General features: G+C 40.6%; 1 protein-coding gene across 1 annotated transcript; it reads left to right on the forward strand.

Moving 5' to 3' along the window:
* The first annotated feature begins 1,153 nt into the window (after positions 1–1,153).
* RRP15 (ribosomal RNA processing 15 homolog) lies at positions 1,154–21,995 on the forward strand. The gene is made up of 5 exons (XM_088532151.1): positions 1,154–1,248; positions 3,801–4,075; positions 5,980–6,077; positions 7,053–7,254; positions 21,833–21,995. The coding sequence occupies exons 1-5, from the start codon at positions 1,176–1,178 to the stop codon at positions 21,983–21,985; spliced, it is 801 nt and encodes a 266-aa protein (XP_088388277.1). The 5' UTR covers positions 1,154–1,175; the 3' UTR covers positions 21,986–21,995.
* The last annotated feature ends 739 nt before the right edge of the window (positions 21,996–22,734 follow it).

Consider the following 22,734-nt stretch of genomic DNA (forward strand, 5'->3'; position numbering starts at 1 on the left):
CAGCTGTCAAAAGAAAAAAACATACACAGAGAAGTGCTGCTGGGCCTGCTGGGTTGTGTAGTTATTTTGATAATTACCAAAAATAATCAAAAAATAATTCAGAATTCTTTTCCATAGCACCCACTGAAGTTCCTGGCGTAGAGCAGGATTTATGAGCACGAGAGTCTTTTCTGGAACAGCAGTTGCCAGTTTGCCAGTGTCCAAGAGCTTCACCAGGCAGCTCAGCAAAGCTCTTGAGCTAGCTTAGCAGCTCCGCAGGTAACAGCATCAAAGCAGAGCATCAGCCTGGCACCAAAGCCCAGCAAGAGAGAGCACCTTGAGGCTCCTGTGCGTCGTGAATCTTTGCAGTAAGCTCTGAAAGTCCCTCATGTCCTTTCACAACTCTGACCAATCCTTTGAGCTTTTTTGTCAGATGCCACCAGCGGCCCAGCAACCACGCCCCTTCAAAAGCAAAGCTTCAAAAGCAGCTGTGGTTGCTTTATAATTTTATATTTCTTTTGAGACAAGGTACATTGCAGCATAGTTTGGAGAGACACGGCTCAAGTACTGAGAGTGTTTCGGGTGCGTGATGCCTTCCAGGCAGCTGCTTTGCCTCTTCAGAGTTAGCTCAGGAATTTCTGCACAGCGCTGACTTGTGTGGCATACACAGAACCCGTAAGTACAACGAAAAAGCGGGGGGCTTCAAGCATGGAAATAATTTGTATTTCTTTGTTACCAGGAAAGCAACACAGGACAGTGATTTTTATTGACAAGAAGTTAAGAAAAATAAAACATGGGGCTACCTACTTCCTTCTTAAAATAGCCTGCCATCTCTATTACTTCTCTTTCTCTCTCTTTTCTTTTCTTTCTTTTTTTTTTTTTCCTGTTCCAGCCTTCTCCGGGCTGTTCATGTCCCGTCACCTAATCGGTATTTTAAGAGCTCACGAATATATCCCCTTTTTCTCTTTGGCAAAAAATGAGTAATAAACTGATTATATTGCATTAGCTAGCCCCCTTCCCCCATACACACACTTTAGCAGTTTGAGGTGTTTTTAAGTGCTAAGTTACTCCCGACGACTGCCCGTTTTTGTAACCGACCCAACGCCTGCCTCTCACCGGCCCGGAACCTTTTAGAGGCGGAACGCGCAGTTGGCGGCTCCGGGGGGCGCGCCGGAAGAGGTTAGCGAGCGCGAGCCATGGTCAAAATGGCGGCGGCCGTGGCGGACCCACGTGGACGTGGGGTCGCGGCGGGCGAGGAGGCGGAGAGCGGTACCGGGCGGGGGGAGGAAAGCGGTACCGGGCGGTGGGGAGAAAGAGGAGGAGAGCGGTACCGGGCGGACACGGGGGCGCGGGGTCTTTTCCCTTCTCGGGCCGGCGGGGCCCGGCGCCGCCTTGGGCTGTCGCGGCTTCCGGCAGCGCCGTGCCCGGACCACTCGGGCACCAGGTCTACCCCCTTCCACTGCCGTGAGGCGCCGTCCGCCCCGGCCTCGTCGCGTGGCGGTTCTGGCCTTGGGGCCCCCACGGGGGCTGTGGGAGCCGCCTCTGCGCGTGGTGGTGCTCCCCGAGCAGGTTTGGGTGGTGAGGAGCGGAGCCGTGGGGTGCTGCCCCCCTCTCCGTCACGGCTTGCTATGTGGAAGCTGGGCCAGGCCTGAGCCTTTGGAACTCGGCTCTACGTGTTTTTTTTTTTTTTTTTTTTTTTGATAAAGCCCATCACATTGAAGTTGGTTTGACCCAAAACATCCTCTGATGTATCCAAACAAGCCGTGACTGGTTGTTGAAGCTCACCCTCCTGTAATGGTTGAAAGTCCCATTCAGTGCCTTTTCCACTGTCTTTTGGGGATGGGCCATTAGCTGATTCATAGTTAACACTATTGGCAGAGACAGGGATATAAAAAAGAAAATCGATGTGTCCTTTTGTACCTTCCTTCTTTGATTTTATTTTTAAAGTGTAGTAATATTTAAGGTTGACTGTAGTACTTGTTACTAAACAGTGCACAGACTTCAGGTTCAGACTTTAGGTATCCTTTCTTAGATTAGTCTGCATAAGAAGCCACAAATACAAATTAGTTCTTGACTTTAAAACAGGATGTTGACAAGGCTTGGGGTTGAAAACCTGTTGAGTTTTGTTATCCGTGTATCTGCTTCTGTGCATCCAGGAGTTTGATCCTGACTTTGAAAACCAGCATATGAGGACATATTGATAGGAGGAAGATGATGCAGCTTTTAGTGATTACTGAATACGTCAAATGATTTTTTTCCACTTCCTGACCAAGTGCCTTTCTCTCATCTGATGTCTGGGCTTTAGAGGCTTTGTTTTAAATTGATTAATGTGACTATTTTGCTGCTAGTTTCTTTTACTGCTGGTTCAAAAAGACAAATGGAGGTGGCAGCAAAATGAGTTAGTCTGGCCCCAGATTGTGTTTATGCTTGTAAAGCAAGTAAATAAATACAGAATTGATTAACAACGAACAGGAGGACTGGACTGTCATCAGTGCTGTCTGCGTGGTTTTAGATTTTCTCAAGCAGTCCTGGCCTCTGTCTTTTAAGAGTTTGTTTAGCTGATAAAAACTTCCACCCTTTAATCACCTTTAACTTTTAACATTTTTAACTCTTTTTTTTTTTTTTTAAATGCTTGGTTCAGTAGAACATAACTTTTTTTTTTTTTTAAGCTAGAATAACTTTCTAAAGTTAAGTATATTTTTCCAAAGGGAAGGTGTTAGCTAGACTAAAAGCAGGCAGCTGGTACTTCAGAATCTCTGGATAACTCTCCTTGCTAGTGAGGTTATGCAGGAGCTCGCTTCATTCAGTCTTTGCTTTGGGGTTTTTAAAGATATACAAGAAATTAAAACATTAAGAATGTGTGGGTGGTACAAATATTAGTGGAACTAACATATAATGACAGGGCACTCTTATGTGCTGTTTTTCAGTGGACTCATCACGTAATGAAACAACCAGATATGTTTCTGTATGTTCTAAACTTGAGTGAGGCTCATTGCAGTTATTCACCCTTACAGCTGAAGATCTTTATTTTGCTGTTTGACCTGGTGAACAGACTGAAGAGGGAAGTTTTTTCATGCAGGTCTGAGTAGGCATCTGGCTGGCTGTTCTCTGTTGTTGTTCTCTATTCTTGATTCCAAAGCCCAGTACTTTTATTGCCTTTTTTAAGAATATGGAGGAAGTAAGTCTAAATATTTGTGTGTGTGTGTCTAAAGATTGAGCAGTTACTCATGCCAGAAGTCTCGGTGCCTCTGGCTGCTTTGGGCGCACCTGAGAACTGCCTTCACTCACAAGGTGCTCCTGCTGCTTTCCCTAGTCAATCTGCTGGCTCCCTTTCCCTTGCGCAAGGCTCACTGTTGTCAGAAGTGCCCACCCTTCCTTCAGGTCAAGCACTTTGGCTACATGCACTTAAACACTAGGTGTCACTGTTGCAGTTTGTATGCAAGTATATACATATGTTCGTGAATGGGCTTTTGTATGTGTACAATATATCGGGTTTCTTTGGTACTGAATTTTTTTCTTGGAAACCGAGATTTTGAATCTTCAAGACCTTACCAATGCTGTCGTATCCTGTTTACTCAACCCCAGTCACTTTAAATCACTGCTGAAAGGAGCAAACACTTGCATGGTAAACTTTCCAACAAATTCATTGTGGTGGTGCCTACTTTATTGGGCACTGTGTAGAGGAATCAGTTGTTACAGCAAGCAGTGCATGGACCTGAACTCTGATAACATTCATTTATATTCAGAGGAAATTTGAGTAGTGATGGGTCTTTACTAGGAGGAAATAAATTCTGATACTTTTTTTTTGCTTTTTTCCCTAGGTTCTGAATTAAGCTCAGGGCTCTCTGAAGATGGCTACTCCTCAGAAAGTGAAGCCCTGGAGGGAGATGATGAGGATGAAACGGCAACCTGTGGCGATGCGGTGGGAGAGGCATCAAATTCTCAAGCTGGCCCGAGCGCAGGCTGGGCAGATGCCATGGCCAAAGTGCTCAACAAAAAGATTCCACAGAATAAATCCACCATCTTGGCTAAGAGTAAGAAACTGGAGAGAGAGAGAGAAAAGTTAAAACAGGAAAGATTGGAGAAGAGGAGAAAGGTGAGAAAGAGACAACATATTTCCCTGTACAGTCACAGTCTGATAATGATGTATGTGCCCAGGATCCCTAAGGATGGATTTGGGAGAGCATTTGGAGATTCTCTCTCAATTTTGGAATCTTTTCCTCACTCTGATCTCAAGCAGCTTGAATTTTTTGACTTTCAAGGCAGGCATGCTGTAAGGCCTTTTACCTTTTTTTTCTGGACTTATCTTTGGCAGCAGGACCATCATAGTCAGTTTTACTCTCAGCCTAAGGTATTTTTGCTGTTGAGGAAATGAAAAACAGTTGCTCGAAGCTCAGTTTCCTGCTGGCTACTATTAATCTAGTGTCTAAGTGCCTTTCTGAACATTGTAAGCAAAAATAATTCCGTCTTTGTCATAGCAAAGGAGAGGGAGAAAGCTTAGTAAACTTTCTTCTATTAAATTCTGCTGTGACTTCCACAGTCAAAGGACTCTGGGTTGAAATTGCAGTAATTGTTCATGTGCTTGTGAATCACTGCGTGGGTTCTCCACACTGCTTTTCCTGATAGCCATTTATTTATTAGTATGACAGTGTTCTGCATTACTTACTGTTCTGAAATTGCTGTGAAGAAAACAAAACCACGTTGACAAACTTCCGTGGTGGTGGTGGTTGTTGTTTTTGATGGGAATTGAATTCCAGGCTATAAATGATTTCTTTTTGGAGTATATGTCAGGACTTTTAATGTGTCTTCTTACGACTTCTTTTTTAATGGGATTATAGACTTACCTGTCCGATATTCTGGGAATTTTGTGATTAGGTCATATCCTGCCTTTTACATACAGAGGACTGTAGTAAAGCATTTCCTTGATTATGGTTACCTAAATACCTAGTTTCATCCAGTGCTGCAAAGCAGAGGTGGGCTGCAAGGCTCTAAACTGATTTGTTCAACCTTTTAAAAAAAAATTCTTGAAAACAGTCTGCCTTTTATTAATTTCTTGCTGATGGAAGCTAGAATATGGAAGCTAGAATAGGGCAGTACTTCGATCAAAGGCCAAAGCATGGTCGTAAACTCATGTGTTCATAGTAGTCTGCCTGGAATTATAAAGATAAGGACTCTATAATTCCATGAAAGACTTTTTGTGTCATACAGACTGGGTGCTACGCTGCCCTTACTAGAACACTACTAAATTGTTAGAAGGAATAATAAAAGGTCACTACTCGCTCCAGGGCTGGGGAAACACAACTTTCTACTATTGTAATGGGAATATGTCCAGCATTGCTGTGGCCACTGATAATATTGGGGAAAAACGATACCTTTTTTAATGCTTTGAAGCTCTGTTTCAGGCACCAAAGGACCAGTGTTGTACATGGCAGTGCTTCTCCACTGGGTCCCAGTACTGTTTTACCTGATTGGGTTCTATTCTGTGTAGTCTTGGCTATGTTCATCAGAATTGTGTAGTGATTAATTCAGCAGAGGAGGTAAAATTCTTGAGGCCCAAAATGTGACTTCTCTGTCTTGAGAGGTCCAGGATTTTATTATGTATAAATTCCTCTGTGATCAGTTTATGAAGTCCCGGAGGATTGGATTGAAAGCCCTCTTTGAATAATTCCCTCGTCCCTAGCAGTCAGTGTGAAGGTGTTTGGGTTTTCCCAAGGCTCCTCTTGCTTGTCTCCAGCCGGAGGCGTCATTGTGGTGTGACTGATCTTTTTGTTACAGAGGTTTGGTTTGAGTTTTGGTTGGGGCCCCTTACGCGTCAGCGCTAGAAACTTCCTTCAGACCCATTGTCCAGCCCTATAAAAACATTCTAGAGTTCCCCATACCCTCCAGCAAACAGAGCTTTGTTAATTTATCATATTTTCCCTTCTTGCTACATATTCCATCAGAAAATGCTACATTCTCAAATGCTCCATGTTCTTTCACATAACAATATTTATAACACAGCTCGATAAAAAGCGGGAGTGGGAAATGATGTGCCGAGTGAAGCCAGATGTTGTCAAAGACAGAGACAGAGAGAGAAATCTTCAGAGAATTGCCACGAGGTAAGAGGTTTTCCTTTTCCTTTTTTTTTTTTTTTCTTTTTTTTTTTCTCTTTTGAATACTTTCCCTAAATGCATGTTATCTCAACAGGAGGAAAAGAAGTGTGTGTCGGGGGGGGCAAAAGCCAGCATGGGTAATCTGTTTCCAATCAGATTGAACTCCTAAGAAGTGACTAGCAGGAGCCGAGTGATTTATATACAGGTCCACATTGTACAGTATCAAGTTCAGCAAAAGATTTCAGAAGCTTTATGAAAGCATAAAAACTTAGACAAGAATGTAATATTTGCTTAGCAGAAGTGCTTTACTGCAGCACCTCGCTTTGTTAGTTCTATGCTTTAAAATGCAGAACAATAGCTTCTATCTCTTTTGTGTTTGTTTTGTCTTCTTCATACAGTATTCACCAGCCTCACTTTTCTTGTGTTCAGTTGCCTGTTTTGCATTACAGTAGCTTGATGTCACGGAACTAGCTAAATGCCTCGCTCCTGTTCTGCCTGCGTGTGCTTGTCTCCTTACAGGACTCGTTCTCCTGGCCTGCTCCCCTGCATGCACTATTCTTAATATCCTGTTCAAGGAATTTAACAGCTAGTTGTAGGAAGAATAACATGCTTTGGGGATGGTATGTGCTCTTGCATTAGTCTTGGGTCAATGTACCATCCTTATGTTGGGGTCTGAGTAGTTACAGGGCTAAAGCTTGTGAGCCTTGAGCACATCTGCCTTTAAGTGACTTGTTGGTCACCAGTTCATAGCAGTTGGTGTGAAGGCACCTGCTGAAAGGCAGGTGAAAACTGAACACCTCTTACATGGTAGTGAATGTTACTTCTTAACTAAGGCAAGGTGCTAAGTAACTATTTTGGAGTTAGAAGCCTTCTAGCCTCTGCGCTGAGTAGAGGCTTTGGTAGAAGGTTCTTTTTGGGAAAGGCAACTTGATGTAAAAGGTGATGTTTTGTTTGTTTCTCCCTCCCCTGCCTGCCTCCCAGAGGTGTTGTGCAGTTATTTAATGCTGTCAGGGCACACCAGAAGAATGTTGATGAGAAGGTGAAGAAAGCTGGGAAGTCTGAGAGGCAACGTGCTAAACTGATGTCATCGGTTTCAAAGAAAGACTTCATCGATGTGCTGCGAAGTATGGAAGGCGCTAAAGGAAACCAGAATCCCTCTGGAAAGGCAGCAAAAAGCAAAGAGGTGGGCTTCATCTTAGTGAAATGTGGGATCTTTTTCCAGTGTAATTATTATCCATTAATATGTTTGTTCTCCAGGACAGCTATTAGCCAAGTGTCTGGGGTTTGTGAAGCCAATGGGGGATTGAATATCTCTGAGCATGTTTTCTCTCTTGGGCTTTGTACCATGCATGTAGCAGAAACTGCTAGGTCTTAATAGGTTTTTGTCAAATTGCAATTTGGGCAATTAGCTAACTGCCTTTTAATACTGGAAAAGGCCCAGTGTCCCCTGTGGTAACTGTGGGTTTTAGGTGCTACAGCAGACCATACAACTTGTGTGTGAGCAGTTATGGGCATTTGGAATTCCCTTGCTCTGATGATGGTATCTGTCTGGGCCTGAAAGGCTTTGACCTGTAAATGAACATTGTGATGGAAAGAAATTGATGTGATTGAATGAAACTGTGGTATGTTGGAAAGAAACTATACTAACAGCTTATTAAGAGACGTAATGGACATTGTATGTAGGATTTTTCTTTCCCTAATTTTGTACATGTTAGTTGGTGTGGTCGTATTTAACATGCGATGTCTTGGAAAGAGTATTTTAACATATTTTAATTTTTCCAAACGTCCCCAAGTGAGAGAGGCAATGTTGTTGGATTCATCCAACTCTTTACTAGTTCTTTCAACTCATCAAATAGCTTGCAGTTGAAAACAAGTTGCTTAGTCTTCTTCTTGCTCATATTTCAGAAGTTGCCCATTTTTTGAAGTGTGTTTGTGTTCAGGTTTGAACTTTGTGCTTGGTAGTGGGTGGAATACTTCTGTTGGCCCAGACTCACAGCAGTTAACTAAGTGCTTTTCTGTGCCAAAGAGAAATACTTTAATCAGTTGGGAGACAACAGTTTGTCATATGTTTTTTGTTTGTGTGCACTTGGGGAGCATGCTGAAACACTGCCTGGCATGAAGAGCTCATAGAATTTTCATGCAAGTGTAATATTTAAGTATTTTTAAAATTCTTTGGATAATGAGAACAATTTAGCTTGGTGCTGACACTTTATTTCTCCTTAAATAATTCCAGCTTGCTTGTTTGGATGGGTGGGGGGCATGTATGGTTCTTTCCTTTTTCTTTCCCCTTTTTTTTTTTTTTTTTCCACCCCCCCCCCCCCACCCTCTCACTCCCCAGGAATAGCAAAAGAACTTCGGTGGAATAGGAGTGCCTACTACTACTACTACTGTTGTTAAAGGCTTTTCAGGATTATTAACTTTGACAACCATGGAAATTATATATCAGCTGCAAAAACACGGCAGGCTGACAATGACCTAAGAGCTGAGCAAAAACTAGGATTCTTTTTTTAATTGTGTAAGATTTTTAGCAGGGTAAATTTCTAATTAGTAGGCCAGAAAACATATTTTTCAAATGTTTCTTTATTCTAGAGCAGATGTACAGATGCTGCCAGAATCAGACCAGCACATTTTCGTTTAGGTGCTTTGGGGAAATAATGTTTTGGATGCTGATTGGTTGTTGGGGTTTTTTGGTGCATTTTCATGTTTCCCCGAACAAAAACTTAAAACTTGAGAGATTTTTCACCATGAATTTAAAGCTATACTTGCTTTTTTTTGGAATGGCTGTATCTGCCCCTGTAGACAACCCTCTTCCCCTTTACTTTTTGCAGTGACTCTTCATTCACTAATGGACCAGGCTATTCTTAATCCACTTTAATTTCTCTGGAGAACTCCTCTTACTAGTTTAGCAAGCTCCTATTCTCTTGCATTTTGATGGTTGAGACTAGAATCTGATCTTTAGTCTCCTTACAATTACACAAACATTTTGACACTGAGCGCTACTGCTGACTTCCTGCAGTAGTATCTTTGCTTCTTGGCCTTTGTGGGTTTTTCAAGGGGTGGGAAGCTGGGATGAGACTGGTCTCTGAGGAGATGGTAAATTCCTTGGAGTAGGAATCTGGTAGGTGTGGGATTTTTGTGTGTGTGTGTTTTTTGTAGCAGCCTGCTTCAGTTTTAGCACTTGAGTATAGCGTGATTTCTTTTCTTAAAAATAAGAGGGGGAATATATTTATTTATTTCAACATAAACAATGGAAGAGATGCCAATCCCAAAATCTAGGCAAACTGCCATCAATTAAAATACAGTCCAGAACAATAAAAACACCACCCCACCCACACAAAACAAGCAGTCAGCAAGAAAAATAGCAGAATAAAATTTTCCCAGTGAAAGCTTTTTTTTTTTTTCTCCCTCCTCCTCTCCTAAGCCTTATGCTATGCAAACAAGCGTTGAGTATATTCGCATATTCACAAGACTAATCTTTATTTTTCTTTCTCTCTGAGGTTGTATGTGAGTACAAGATTTGCCATGCTTTTTAAAGGGTAGCGACTTCTTTCCAATGTGTTGTAGTCTCTTACAAAGCTGTGTTGTGGTTGATTTAGTGTTGTGTGTGTGTATATATGTATATGCATATGAAAAAGGAAAATATATGCTCTGTAAAGGCCCATCTATAGCACTGAGTTTTATCACTTGAGTACAGCCAACTTCTAAAATTTCTTCTTTCTTTATCTTTAGTTTCTTCTCCAAATAGGAAAAACGGGCAACCTGTGCCCCTTGGCGGGACTCTGCTGCTTATGGTCGTGCATGGTTTTTCAGCTGTTGGTCTAAACAGTTTGGTGTGAATTTCCAGCCCTCACCCAGTACAGATATGAAAGAAAGTTTATAATGTTGTAAAAAATTACTTTTGCCATCTGAAACTGTAGCCCTCTTTCAGGTTTTGCGTGCCCAGATGGGAGCAATTACTTTTCTGAGCTGGTGCCAAGGGCTTTGCCTTTCATATCATTAACTGTTTATCAAGGTATTTCTTAATCCTTGCTGAGCCAGCTGACTTGTGTAATATTTTTCCCTGTTTTTTTCCAAGGTACTGTACATAGTGTTTGCCTCTGGGTAAAATCACTTAATTTCCCTCCCCCCAGCTCTTATCTGAAAGCCTCTCAATATGGGAGAAGCATGTGATAATTTAAAAATACCACGGGCTTGTTGTTTGTTTTTGGTTTTTTAAATAGCATTTGTCAGGAGGTAGAGGGCACTTCTGGCCTTGTTCAACACATTCTTTATAGACCAAGTTTTCAGGGCAATGTCTGTTGGTTGTATCTTGCTACTGCCCACTTGAAAGATACTTTAAGGGATCCATTCTTAAGTTCCTGCTTTAAAAAATTGCATATATTGGAGGTGCTGCCTTTCCAGTCCTGGAAGCTGAAGCTGGCTTTGTGACCGCAGAACCAATACAGCTGTAGCTGGTGGCAGTGAAGGGTCCTTTACTTTCCTCCACCCCAGGGACTAACATAGGTGACATTTGTCATTGATGCTTCTTTCTTATATGAGCGTTGAAACTGTGAAATTCGCTCCTATAGCCTTTCAGCTGTTCCTCTGGCCTAACCTGTAACTAATTGGAACTGGTGATCTGAAGCTAAATGATAATGAATTACAGACTATGGTAAATCCTTATTAGAAAAATGTTTGCTCTCCAGCACCCTTGTGTTTCTTTAACCAAGGATTTTTCAAAGAAACTCTCCTGCTACAGAGTTCTACTTTTCATATTCTGGTATGTTTTGAGGATATGTTTTGTATGTGGCTGTAGTGAGCCTAATTCCAATTCTCCTACCTATTACCTTCAGATTAAGCTAATGTACATAACATACTCCAGTTTTAATGGAAGCCAGTGCTCCAATTCAAGTCCAGAACTCCAGTGAATTAGACTAGACTCACGGGATGCTTTAAGTGTCCTTAAATTTCTGGGCACTGTTAGTATTATGGCTTAAGCTTCTAAGATTTGAACGAAGCTTCTGATCCCTCAGACCTGTAGAGACATGTTGACTGATGCAGAGAATTACATGAGAACTGAAGTCTTAGCTGTATGGAAAACGAAGCCATTCAGAGTTAACATTTCCAGAGCAGACTCAGCTCTTGTACCCCACTGCATGTCAATTCCAGCAGGACCATTCACTACATGATGGCAGCAGAAGCACCAAAACTTTTCTCTTGGCTTTTCATTTATCATTTGTTAATATTTGTTGTAATGCTACTCTAGCATTACTGGATATTACTGGAAGTAAATACTGGCATGACAATTACAAATATTCTTTGTGACAAGAATAGTCTGCGTGTGTGAAGATGTAAATTTGAATTAAGTCTTTGAAGCATGGTCTTCTGTATTGCCCATGTTTGCTTCAACTTGTAAGTTTTCTCATGCCAAAATTGCTGCAGAACATTTAAATGGTCTCAAAATAGTATCTATTCTGAAATAACTTATTCAGAAGAGGAAAGATCTGCAGAAAGGACTGCAAGTGTTATTTCACATCACCTGTTACTCATATGAGGCTATTCAGTGCTTGCCCTAGAGTTGGACTGAGAGCTGAAATAGTTTTCTACCAAAGTTTCTTCTGGCTAATGCTCATTTTATAAAGTGAGCCTGGTGTTTGGTAAGTAATTGAAGTACAGATGATTAGAGTCAAATTGGCTATAGATATTCTTTTATTCAAAAAGCTTTTTAAAATCCATAAATGTGTTAATTCTAAGCAGTATTTTCAAGTTTGTTTGAGGGTAGAAGTACTACAATTCTAACTCCTGTTCTGACTGGTAGCACATCTTGCTGTAATGGAAGAGTGATTGAGAACTTGTATTCGTCAAGTCAGATGAGGGCATAAGTGTGTTTACAGTTGAGAAGTCAGGTCTATTTAAAACATGTGGCACTGCCTGCTCTTTCTTACAGCTGCAGTAAGTAGTGGCCATTGGCATATCATTCTACTTTATACATTTCTGTACTATGGAAAAAAAGTTGATTATTTTCATCCATACACCTGTTTAGATGCACAGGAATGTGACCAACTGCTTCCACCTGCTGTAGGAAATATTTTTTTCTGAAGTATGCTAGAAAGCATAGATTTCTACTAGTGACTCTTGTATATCAACACCCCTCTTAACCTTGAAATTTTTTATCTCAGCAGTGATAATGACATTGTAGAGTGGAAGAGCAGCAGTAACTTATTGCTACAACTGTTGTGCACTGGCGTTGCAGACCTGACTGAAGGAGTGACTACGTGCGCGTGCGTTCCAGCAGATTGGAAGGGGCAGCCAAATACTAATTTAGTTCAGCTGCAACCAGAGTAGATTTGTTCTCCTGAATTTAATAAGTGTCTTCCCACGGCGTGCACAGAAATTCTAGTTTGGATTCTTTTATGAATCCAGTATTTATATCTGTGCTTTCCAAATGCGTATGCTGTCCTGAAGGTGACCTCCTACATGCCTGCATGTTTTTAATGTAACTTTTTGCACTTGTCCCAGTAGTTTGTCTACTTAATTGCATATTGTGTACTAATTTAAACCTTTATGGATAAATATCATATAGGTTGACATCAGTTTGCTGTATCCTAACACCCTTACATTCTTTAAGATGATGTGTAGTTGTGTGGTTTTGGAAGTTGAATGTGTAAAAGTTCATTGCTAACCTTTTTATTTCTTAAATCTGATTATAGGAAGACACAGTGGTTCACTCAGTTCCGGTCATCAGCACGCTTGGGTTTTTGGATATAGAAGTTCAGTTTCCTAACATCTGAGTTAGCACTGTGCACATCTGCTTATGTGGAAGTGTTGGTCTTTGCCAGGGTTATGTGTCTCTGTTCGAAGGTCAAGAACTTGATGTTGTAGATTCAGCTCCAGAATGGAGGGGTTGAGGGTTATGTTGTGTCATGGCAGTATCTCACCAGGTTCACCACCTTCACCTTCTCTTTTTTTTTTTTTTTTTTTTTCTCCCTGTTGTGTTTTTTTTTTTTTTCTTTCCCTTCTACTCTCCTTTCCAGTATCCCACAGCCTGCCTTCTGTTACCCTTCATCAGAAGTCAGAAAGGGGAAAAAATGCTTTTACTGTCCTTTCACCAACCTTTTTCTGTCCTTTTCATGTTTTATATTCTTGTCACATTTGTTCCCTTGACAGTGCAGGACAGATCTTAAGTCAAAAAAAAAAAAAAAAAAAGACAGGAGGTTTTCGCGGATGCCTATAAGACTTTCTTTCTTTCTTTCTTCCTTAGAGCTGTTGACAAAATGTTGTAGTTTGATCTCATTTTGAAAAAGGCTAAGTTCAGATTTCCAGCAAACGTTTAGCTTGAAGCAAGTGACTGCATAGAAACTTCAGTCTAAAGGAATTGAAGTATGGGAAACTTTATAATAGAACGTTTACTATTTGATCAGGAGTGCATAGATGACTCTGCTATTACTCTGTTTTCCCAGATGCTGCTGCTGGGCTGTTTTTCAATAAAACTATGCCTAAAACAACCACAGGGAGGGGTACATTTGTACGTGTTGTGGTATACATCTTCTTTTGATCTTCCTGTAACTACACAATGCACAGACATCCAAATTGTATAATCCCATTAGAATTGCTTTATTGAAGTCTAAAACTCTGATCTGCAAAGTTATTTTTCATGGAAAATTGTCTTGAGTTTAATCTGTGGTTGTTTACTGACTGAAGGCCTAATAGCCTGTGAAAGTCAGTAGAGCTGGGGAAAACTTTTTTTTTTTTTTTTTTTTTTTTTTAATATTCTGGATATTTTTGCCTGTCATGGTGTCAGAAAGCTGTTTCTTCTCCTGGATCTTTTAGGTTATTTTTCTTCTGGGAACCTTTCACTTTCAAATTCCGATTCTTTGATTTGTTTATTTACCAAATGCCCTAAATGTCAAGCAGCTGTCTATCTGGTTGCCCCAACATTTGTTCTAACTGGCTAAACTCCATTAATTAAGTACTTCTGCTTATAGACTTGTGTAACTGAGTCAGTTTAAGAGTCAACAGATGTTGTTCCTGAGCAAATCTCACAGTTAGGATTGTAGGCACAGCCTCCTTTAAAGAAAAATGAGCTTAAAAAGAAAAAAAGCTACACTTTTGTCTAGTAAATGAAGTTGGAAACCTTATAAAGACAAAGGTGAAGTGCTGCTTTTATTCATAACTCTTACAGATATGGTGATATAATTAGAGAAAATATATCTTAACTTCTCAAAGTGTTTATATAGAGAAGGTTCTCTTCTGGAAGTAATGAAGGGTGGAGATTGTCATCTGAACAATTTTGTGTCTTCCCTCTGAGCGTTTTTTTATTGCAAATTATCTTGAAAGGTGATTCCCTTACTCTGAAGTTTTATTAAGGTATAAAATACTCTGTTTTCTGGAGTGCTGAAGATGTGCACAGAGGTCCTTTCTAACACACATCTGCTCTTCTCTTTATCTTGGTAGAGTTCAGGATTGATAGGTCGAACTGGAAGAATGGCTAAATTTGCTGAATTTTCTTTTTTCCCTCTTTTTTCTATAGAAGAATTTCACTGTTTTTAATGGTTGCTTTTGAAATTCACTGATAGCTTAAAACAGATTTTTGCTTGTTCTAAACTTTCTGTTACTGCATATAATGCTGAAATCATTGTCTTGGAAAAAAACTGACCTCTTTTCAGTTTGCCTTTGAAGTGTTCTGTATGTGGCCTTTCCTTCTAACCCGCAGGCATTGTGAAAAACCCATGCAGAAACTTCGAAGGAGGAGTAGGAAATGAGGAGAAGGGAGGTGGTAAGATAAGAGATTGGGATTGTGGGCATATGGCATAGGCCTTGTTAGTTTTAATTGCTCTTAAAAACAACCTGGAGGAAGGTGTAGCCATTCAGGGAGCTTCGCAGTCATACAGACTTCAGTAAATACAAAAAAGTTAATTCACTATAGTGGGTTTTTTTTTTTTTTTTTTGCCTTTTTTAATCCATTTTTTTGGATCACTGCACTCATTTCAGAACCCAAGCGGAAATCCTAAATCAGAGGTGTCCCACTTCTTCCTAATAAGACATGAGATCATTTTTTAAGGAAACTTTGTTATTATCATAGTCTCCATTGCTAAAGACAACCTTTTGCAACTTGCTTTGCTGCATCATGATAAAACAGTGGATGGTTTAAGCATGACCTGTAAGAAATAACCTTTATGACATACATGTTTTCCAGGCACAGCTTAAGGACCACAGAACTGGGTAGCTTGCAAAAGGAGTCTTGTGAATCTGGGTAATGTGCACAGTGAGAGCTGCTCTTTATCCGTGATTCTTCATTACTGCAGGAAACGCACATGAAGAAATGTAGGGCCAGCTGATGGATAGAGGCCATTTGTGCAGTGCTTCTTTATGAGCTGAAATAAGGGGTTCTGGAAGAGTTTGTTCTTCCCTCTGTTACCTTGAAACATATCATTACAAATAGAAGTTCTTCATTCACTATTCTGCTTTTAGGAACATCGTTGAAAGTTACTGGTGAGTCCATGCAAGTTTGCTGTTGGATATTTACCCATGCTAGCTCATGTTTGGGATACAAAATGAACAGGGTTTGGCAGACGGCTCTCATTTCTATTACTTCTACACTGTTGTTTCTAAAGAACAGCTCTGCTTTTCTAGGTGAGGATTAAGATGCTCTGTGAAGCACTGTGGCTACTTTAAACCTTACATAGTTTCTTAGGAAGGATTTGTGATTCAAGTACTTGGAATACAATTTTCTATACAAACTGTTGTTGGATAAGGAGCGAAAGTATAACATGTTTTGTGCTTAATACAAGGTGGCGATCAGTGTTTTTAACCACAAAGTTAATTGGGTCTCTGTCAAGATCACTCTTGACAGAGATCAGTATTAAAATTGTCCTTCCCCTAAGGATGCTATGGTTCAAGTGGATTAGACATGTAAGCTGTATAGAGGCTTACAGATGAAGAAGAGGGTTTGAGCATTAAAAATAATACCAAGATAGCAGTGGTTGTCTTTACAAATGTGAAGGTAAAAACACATATAAGTACTTTTACCCCAGAAAAGAACAAATGTGACTGAAGATGAGCAGGGATGGCATGCTGAGAACATTATCAGAAATCTTTCTGAGAAAATGTGTTGCAGGATAACCTAATATGATGAATGTGTTCGTTCTGTCTAGGTATCTTCTCTGTAATGATTTGCAGACTGCTTTGGTTTTACTTTTATTTGTTGCCTACTGAACAGTACGTCTTTTTGTGATGGTGGGAAAAGTGTATGTGTAGCTGTGAAGCCACAGATCGGAAGGAGCGAAGCTTACTGTATTTCTTGAAACACCTTTGAGGTCTCAGTTTCAACTGATGCCCTTTTTGTGTGTAGCTGCGTGCCTTCTGGAAGGGGCAGAGTGCTGTATGGAACAACAAATACAAGCTGCTTTTTTTTTTCTTTTTCTTTTTTAATGAATAACCCCCAGATGTAAAACTTCCATACCTTCCATCAGTACTTAAAAATAAATGTAATGAAGCATTGAGCAGCTCTACCTTGTGGCAGCATGTGGCAAAATTACATGTGTTATGGAAGGGTTTCATAGATGGCTGATGTCGGAACTGGAGCATAGCAAACAGTGCAGACTGCAAAGCTTCCTGCGTTCAGAGGAGCCCCATGTTAAACTTGAATTTTTTAAATATTTATTTTTTTAATTTTCTGGCAAAAATATCAATATATGAGGTTTCTAGTGACCCAGGCTTAAAGAAATCTGTTCTCTTGTTAGTGCTTTCTCTTATTCTTCTTTTCAGTTGAGCATTTAATAATGGTAGTGGTGATCTTGCTTCATTGCTTAAGTCCAAACGAGTGTTTATTTTTAGAGTTTCTGTAATTCAGTTCTGACCTTTCATGGGTTGCTGTGTGTTTAAGCCTCTGCATGCCAATCCAAAGCATTCCTTCTCATTCACACATCCCAGTTGTAGCAAACCCCAGAGGAGGATGTGAGGATGGGGAGATGCCTCATGCGGGTTGTTAGGTTCTGGGTGGTCTTCTGGCTGGGCTCAAAATGAAAATCAATATTTGTTGTGCTTCCATTGTCTTGCAGTAGTAATTCCAGGGTTTTACTTGCAGAGAAGCTTGAGCAGGAGCAGCAGGACTCAAAACACTGTAAAGCAGAATCCATTCTTCTCCTTGTTTGCAGGAAGTGTCAGTACAGATTGCAGTGTGCACAAGGGACCTTGCGGTTCACACTGTGAATAAACCTCCTGAGCTGCTGCTGATGCCTGCAATGAAGTGTCGCTTCACATGGCCCAAGGCAACTCAGTTTAGTTAAATTTGTCATTTAGAGAGCTGTAAATTTGTGGTGAGTGGCCCTTTCCTTAAGGAGCAAATGATTTGCAGAGTTACTGCAGAAGTGAAGAGACCTCTACGAGCTAGAAAGCGCTTTCCAAAATTCAGTGTGTTGGTGTGAGACTTCGTCTCAGGATTCAAGACAGTTGCAGGTAGAGAACAGAGTCCCTGTTTTCAGGCCTGTGGCTTTCTCTCTTTTCAGGATCAGGTGGATATAGGAAGCTTTCTTATAGTTAAGATATTATGATTCAAAGCAGTTAGAACAGCAGACAGTGCTAATGAAGGGGTATTTTTTTCTTTTAATCTTTGCACTCAGATTCTACTTATATAGTTATTTTATATACTGCAGGCTGCTTTTTTATTGTTATTTATTAATTTGCTCGCAGCCTAGAGGGAATGTGTTTTCCCTTAGCTTGGAAAGGTGGAGCCTAGGGCACTGTGTATGCTGCGCTCCATCCCCGGCCCTGCTTCCAAGGGCCTTCCCAAGGAGGGTTCGCACGGATCCCTCCTGCCGTCTCCGAGCTGGGTCCCTTGAGGTGGTTTGAAAGCAGCTTGCTTGGGAATGGGTGGCAGAATAGCATTGGTCATTTGGAGAAAGATGGTGCTCATGGGATGGGGTAATTTCCAGATGAGTGTGAGAATGCACTTTTACAATTTATGCTTTTTTTTTTTTTTTTTTTTTTTTTTTTTTTTGACTCCTTTGTTGTGATAAAAGTCTCCCTGTATCCCAAACAAAATGTAGGCAGCTGGGCAGGCAGTGCAATTTAGATGCTTTGGAAACATTTTCTCAAGACTCTAAAATGGTTGCTCCGGAGGTATTTATGTTAGAAATTCCTTCCTTGACAGGTGCAAATAAACACTTACTGTATGTGATGGTAGAGAGGTGCCCCTGCAGGCTCTGGCAGCTCGTCTTGTGCGTGGAGCAGAGTTGTGGAAGCCCCGAGTGCTGCTGGTCGTTCTTGCTTCTGGAGAGTGGTCTTGTGGCACCCAGTTACGGTGCCTTCCCAGGCACACAGGCTGCAGGGTCATTTGGTTTCCTGTCCCTAGTATTCCTAGTTAGATAGCTGCATAGCTGCTGCTAGTGACGTGAGGCCTTCACAGATCGATTCCTTCAGAAGTATCCAGAAGGCGATCCCAGCCCAGATCCAAACACATCCTGACAAGCAGTTTCTTTGTGTGTCAGCCCTAAGCTTTGTCTGTTTTCTTAGGGCTTAGCTGAGGAATATAGGTTGTCTTGTCCTGGTGCAGATTTTTGCAGCTGTGTCTTCAAAGCAAGCTTAGTTCAGGAAGCAGGTCCCCACCTCAGAGCCTTGCTGTGCCAGGCTGAACCGATGCTGTCAGCCTCGGTGAGCCGCAAGCAGCCAGGGCAGCGTCTGTTTCATTAACTTCTCCCTCCTCGGTATGAGTGTCAGCCGGCCCCCGTGAATGGGTTCATGGGGCATCCATGAACAGCATCCACAACTTCATATTTTGTTCTGTCTTATTTCAACTTCAAGTAAATCATCGTGCATCTGTGATAAATATCCTGGGGTATTTTAGAAGCTGCTTCCCTTTGGCCCCCACATCTTTTCTATAAGGTTTCCACTACTTAAGGCAGGGAACAGAACCATTCAGATGCCTCTCTTCTTTGAAGGGGGGAGGTTATTTCACCTTTTATCTTACTCGAGGAATCCATTTTATGTAGCAGCACACACTAATATTTACATAGCCTGTTTTGTTTTCATTTGGGGATGTTCAAAGGAGGCTTCAGTGTTGTAGTGGAATGTGGGAGATGTGGATGAACAGCTGACTGGAAACTCATAGATAGCTGTATGGAATGAAAGCTAGTTTATTTTCCAGTTGCCAAGAATCAGTTTTGTTTTATTCAGATGAACTAGATTATGGCATTGAAAACCCAAATACATTAACTTTTTTAAGTAATATGAGTTGGGAAGTGATATTACAGTTGGACTAATTGCTAATTCTACAAATAGTCTTGTTGCATATTTTAAGACTTAATGCAAAAGACTTTGTATCTTCTATTCTAGTGGAAAATAGAGCAGTAAATGAGTTAGGAATGAAGATACAAAACGTGGGTTTTCCTTCACTTGGCAGCATGCTTAAAATTGATTAAATATTTGCTTTCAAGCATTTAATCTCCATCTCTCAGGCACAGACATGCTGCCTCTGTCTCTCCTCAGTGTCTGTGTAAACCTTTGTGGCTCACTGCATAGTGTGTAATGCGGTGTCGGATCAGCATGGCTCTTTTGTTGAGGTTCTGCTTTTGTCCTCTTGTTCTCCTGACCTGGCTGGGAAGCAGGACTAATCTCCTGCCAAATATAAGATTGTGATGAATTTGAGCATCAGGCTTCTCTAAATGTGAGCATTTCCCTGTCACTGCTGATCGTAACATACTGCTTCTGTCCTGTTCTTTTAAAAACAAACAAGCAAAAAACCCCTGGATGTGTGGATAAGCATGAATGTCTGTTTTTCCCCCCGAATACTATTTGACATTTCAGAAAAAGATCCCTTTTTTTAAAAAAAAAAAAAAAAAAAAAAAAAAAAAAAGAGAACTTGAATATTCATTTGGATTTTTCAAATTTTACACAATGACCCATTTAGGTAGTGGTGATTAAGAGGTCCAGGGAAACAGGGTATTGCTGTTTTTTTTCATTGCTCTTGGGGATGGGAGAGTTATCCTTAGGAACACACACTAATGAGAGTCGCTCTCCAGACAAAAAATAACCCAAAACATGTGTAAGTATCTTGAGGAACAGTTGCAGAGCTGCTCTTTTTTTGATCTGGGCCCTGGGAGATTCCTTTTGGGAAATAAGGCGTTAAGGCTTGTTATCCTATTTTTGTGAAAGAAATCATTTTAAAGAACCGTAGAGCGAGTCACATCTCTAAAGGATTGTTTCTGTTTTGAATGGCTGTTAAAAGTACATGTCTTGTTTGGCTGACAGGCTTTTTGCACCCACATAGCTTCTGTTGGTGTGTTATGTTGTGTTGGATTTATAGCGATGGGTCTGCATTTTCTGTTCCTTATTTCTTTTGCTGTTAAATTCTTTATGCTGCTTTCTCCTAGAGATTGCATGAATATGAGTTTAATATGTTCTAATGTGTTCCATATTCCCAGGAGTACAGAATGATGGTAATAAGAAAACTTGCTTCAACTAATAAAAGAATGTGGAAACAAAACAGTTATTGCTCTGGATGTGCTGTACAAAGAAGAGGCATGAGCAGTGACTGCAACCATCATCTTTACTACAGTTTTTGCATCCAGTAGGCAAAGAGACATCTGCCAAGACATCTCAATGAGGGGCATTCCCAATTCAATTACTGTTTTTGATCAAGCAGTATTAACACAGAGGGATGTTGTAACAGATTATCCCCATCCACCATCAGCGGCTGGCAGTTACTTAGTCTGTGATGAGTCAGCTGCATCCCGTTGTTTTGAGCAGGAAGGGCAGGAAAAGCACCGAGATGCCTGTATAATTCTGTTTCAAAGGCCCTACAAAAGTAAATTATTTTTCCCCTGTACCTGATTAGTGTTTGGTAGAAATACTTTTCGTTTCTTTACTGTGCATTAAGCCATGTCGTGCATGGGAAATATTTTACTACTAGGACCCAAACTGCTGAAATACTCCATTAGTAGGTGGAACAGTTTTGAGTATTTTCTTACATTAAGAATGTGGGGAACATGACGCATCACAGCATGTAACGCTAAGAGTGTAGGAATTGCTTCATGCTGTGCTTTAAAACTGTTACCACAGGATGGGGCTGTTGCACTGCCCAAATACCTTCTGTTACTTGGAGAACTGCAGTCTAGCAGTCTTTTGAACACTAATGTAAAACTAAGCTCTTGCTGCCTTTCTTTGTTGTTCACCAGTCAATGCAGTGTGGCCTCAGTTTGTCCACTTGCAAGAAGTAGGAAATTTGGAGTAAGGTGCCATTGGCTTGCTGTGTGGATTAACTTTCGGTTTCTTTTAGAGGCAGCTTTGCACCATGTGACAAGCCCAGGTAGTGAGGTAATAATCCACATAAAGGGGATTTGGTTCACATATCGCAAAATATGTTAAATATTAAATTTGGAGTTTTTAAGCCTTTATTAAATCCTTATTTGTGTTGCAGAAATGTGCCAAGAACTGTTCTAATGAAGCAGCACCTGGGGGTTAATAAATGATATCATGGATCCGTTTTGATTGCCAAGAAAGATTTTAATAAAGCAAGCCATGCCCAGGGTTGACTGTTGCATCCATGAGCAATAACTGTTTTGTTTCCATGTTTTTGTGTTAGTTGGTTAAAATAGGTTTTCTTATTAGCATCATTTTTGATTGTCCTGCATATTTCTGTATCAATTTGCATAAGTAGCCTGCAGTGTGTCTGTTGGTGCAGATTTTGAAAGTGTGAGATACTTTGATTGCTTGAACAACTTTGATCTTTGACTGTCCCCTTTTCACATTCATCTCATTTCCCTCTCTTCCCCTCAAATATTTAGGGTGAAAAGAAGTCTGAAGAGGGGCCAGAATGGAATATACTGCGCGATGACTTCATGATGGGAGCATCTATGAAAGACTGGGACAAGGAGAGTGATGGCGAGAGCAGTGTTGAACAAGGAGGTGGTCTGAAACAAGAAAGTGAAAGTGACTGATGAGTGAAAGCCATGCAAGATAAAGTTTTATCTTTTTACTTTGTTTCGATAAAAAGTCAACATTCTGTGAATGTACAACAGTCAGAGGATGTCTCCTGTTTTATAAGGAAAATAGAGACTCGCAGAAGTTTGAGGTGTATTTTCTCCTCCACTTCAAACTTTTATTTAATACAGCTTCATTCACTATTCTGAAGTCCTGAAATATTTTCCAAAACATGTATAATTTTCAACATATTTCCAAAACATTTGTACAGTCAAAATAGTGGCACCTGCCCAATGAAAGATAGATTTTGCCAAGGTCATTAAAAGTTTATACATTAGTCATGGCAATTGGTGTATTAGTGCGCCTGCGTTTCCAAATCAGTGTTGCACTTTGAAAAGTTGTTAGCAATTCACAGTAGAAATGGCTTACAATAAACACAGAAATGCCGTCACCTTGTAAAGTTATCGGGCTCCTATACAGTCTTTATTATTTTGGCCAGGAAAGGTTTTGTAGGTAATAAAGAAAAGTAACCATTAATGTGATAGCTCTGGTCTTGGAGCATTAGTTTGATTGGAGACAACTATGGTAATACAATTGTAAAAAGACAGACATGACCTTACTGCCTGGTGCTGTATGTGCGGGTGTATGTGCACATAAATGTGTGTGTGTGTATACACACAGTTTTTCCACTGTGGGTCTGAGCTTATATGTCTTTAAGAGGCTGGTAAGAGAGGAAATAACAGTCATTGCTCATGTTTTTATTTGG

The sequence above is a fragment of the Tinamus guttatus genome, unplaced genomic scaffold (genome assembly GCF_059628265.1).
Source record: "Tinamus guttatus ecotype Peru unplaced genomic scaffold, ASM5962826v1 Tinamus_guttatus_pri_ptg000033l, whole genome shotgun sequence".
Taxonomy (NCBI): domain Eukaryota; kingdom Metazoa; phylum Chordata; class Aves; order Tinamiformes; family Tinamidae; genus Tinamus; species Tinamus guttatus.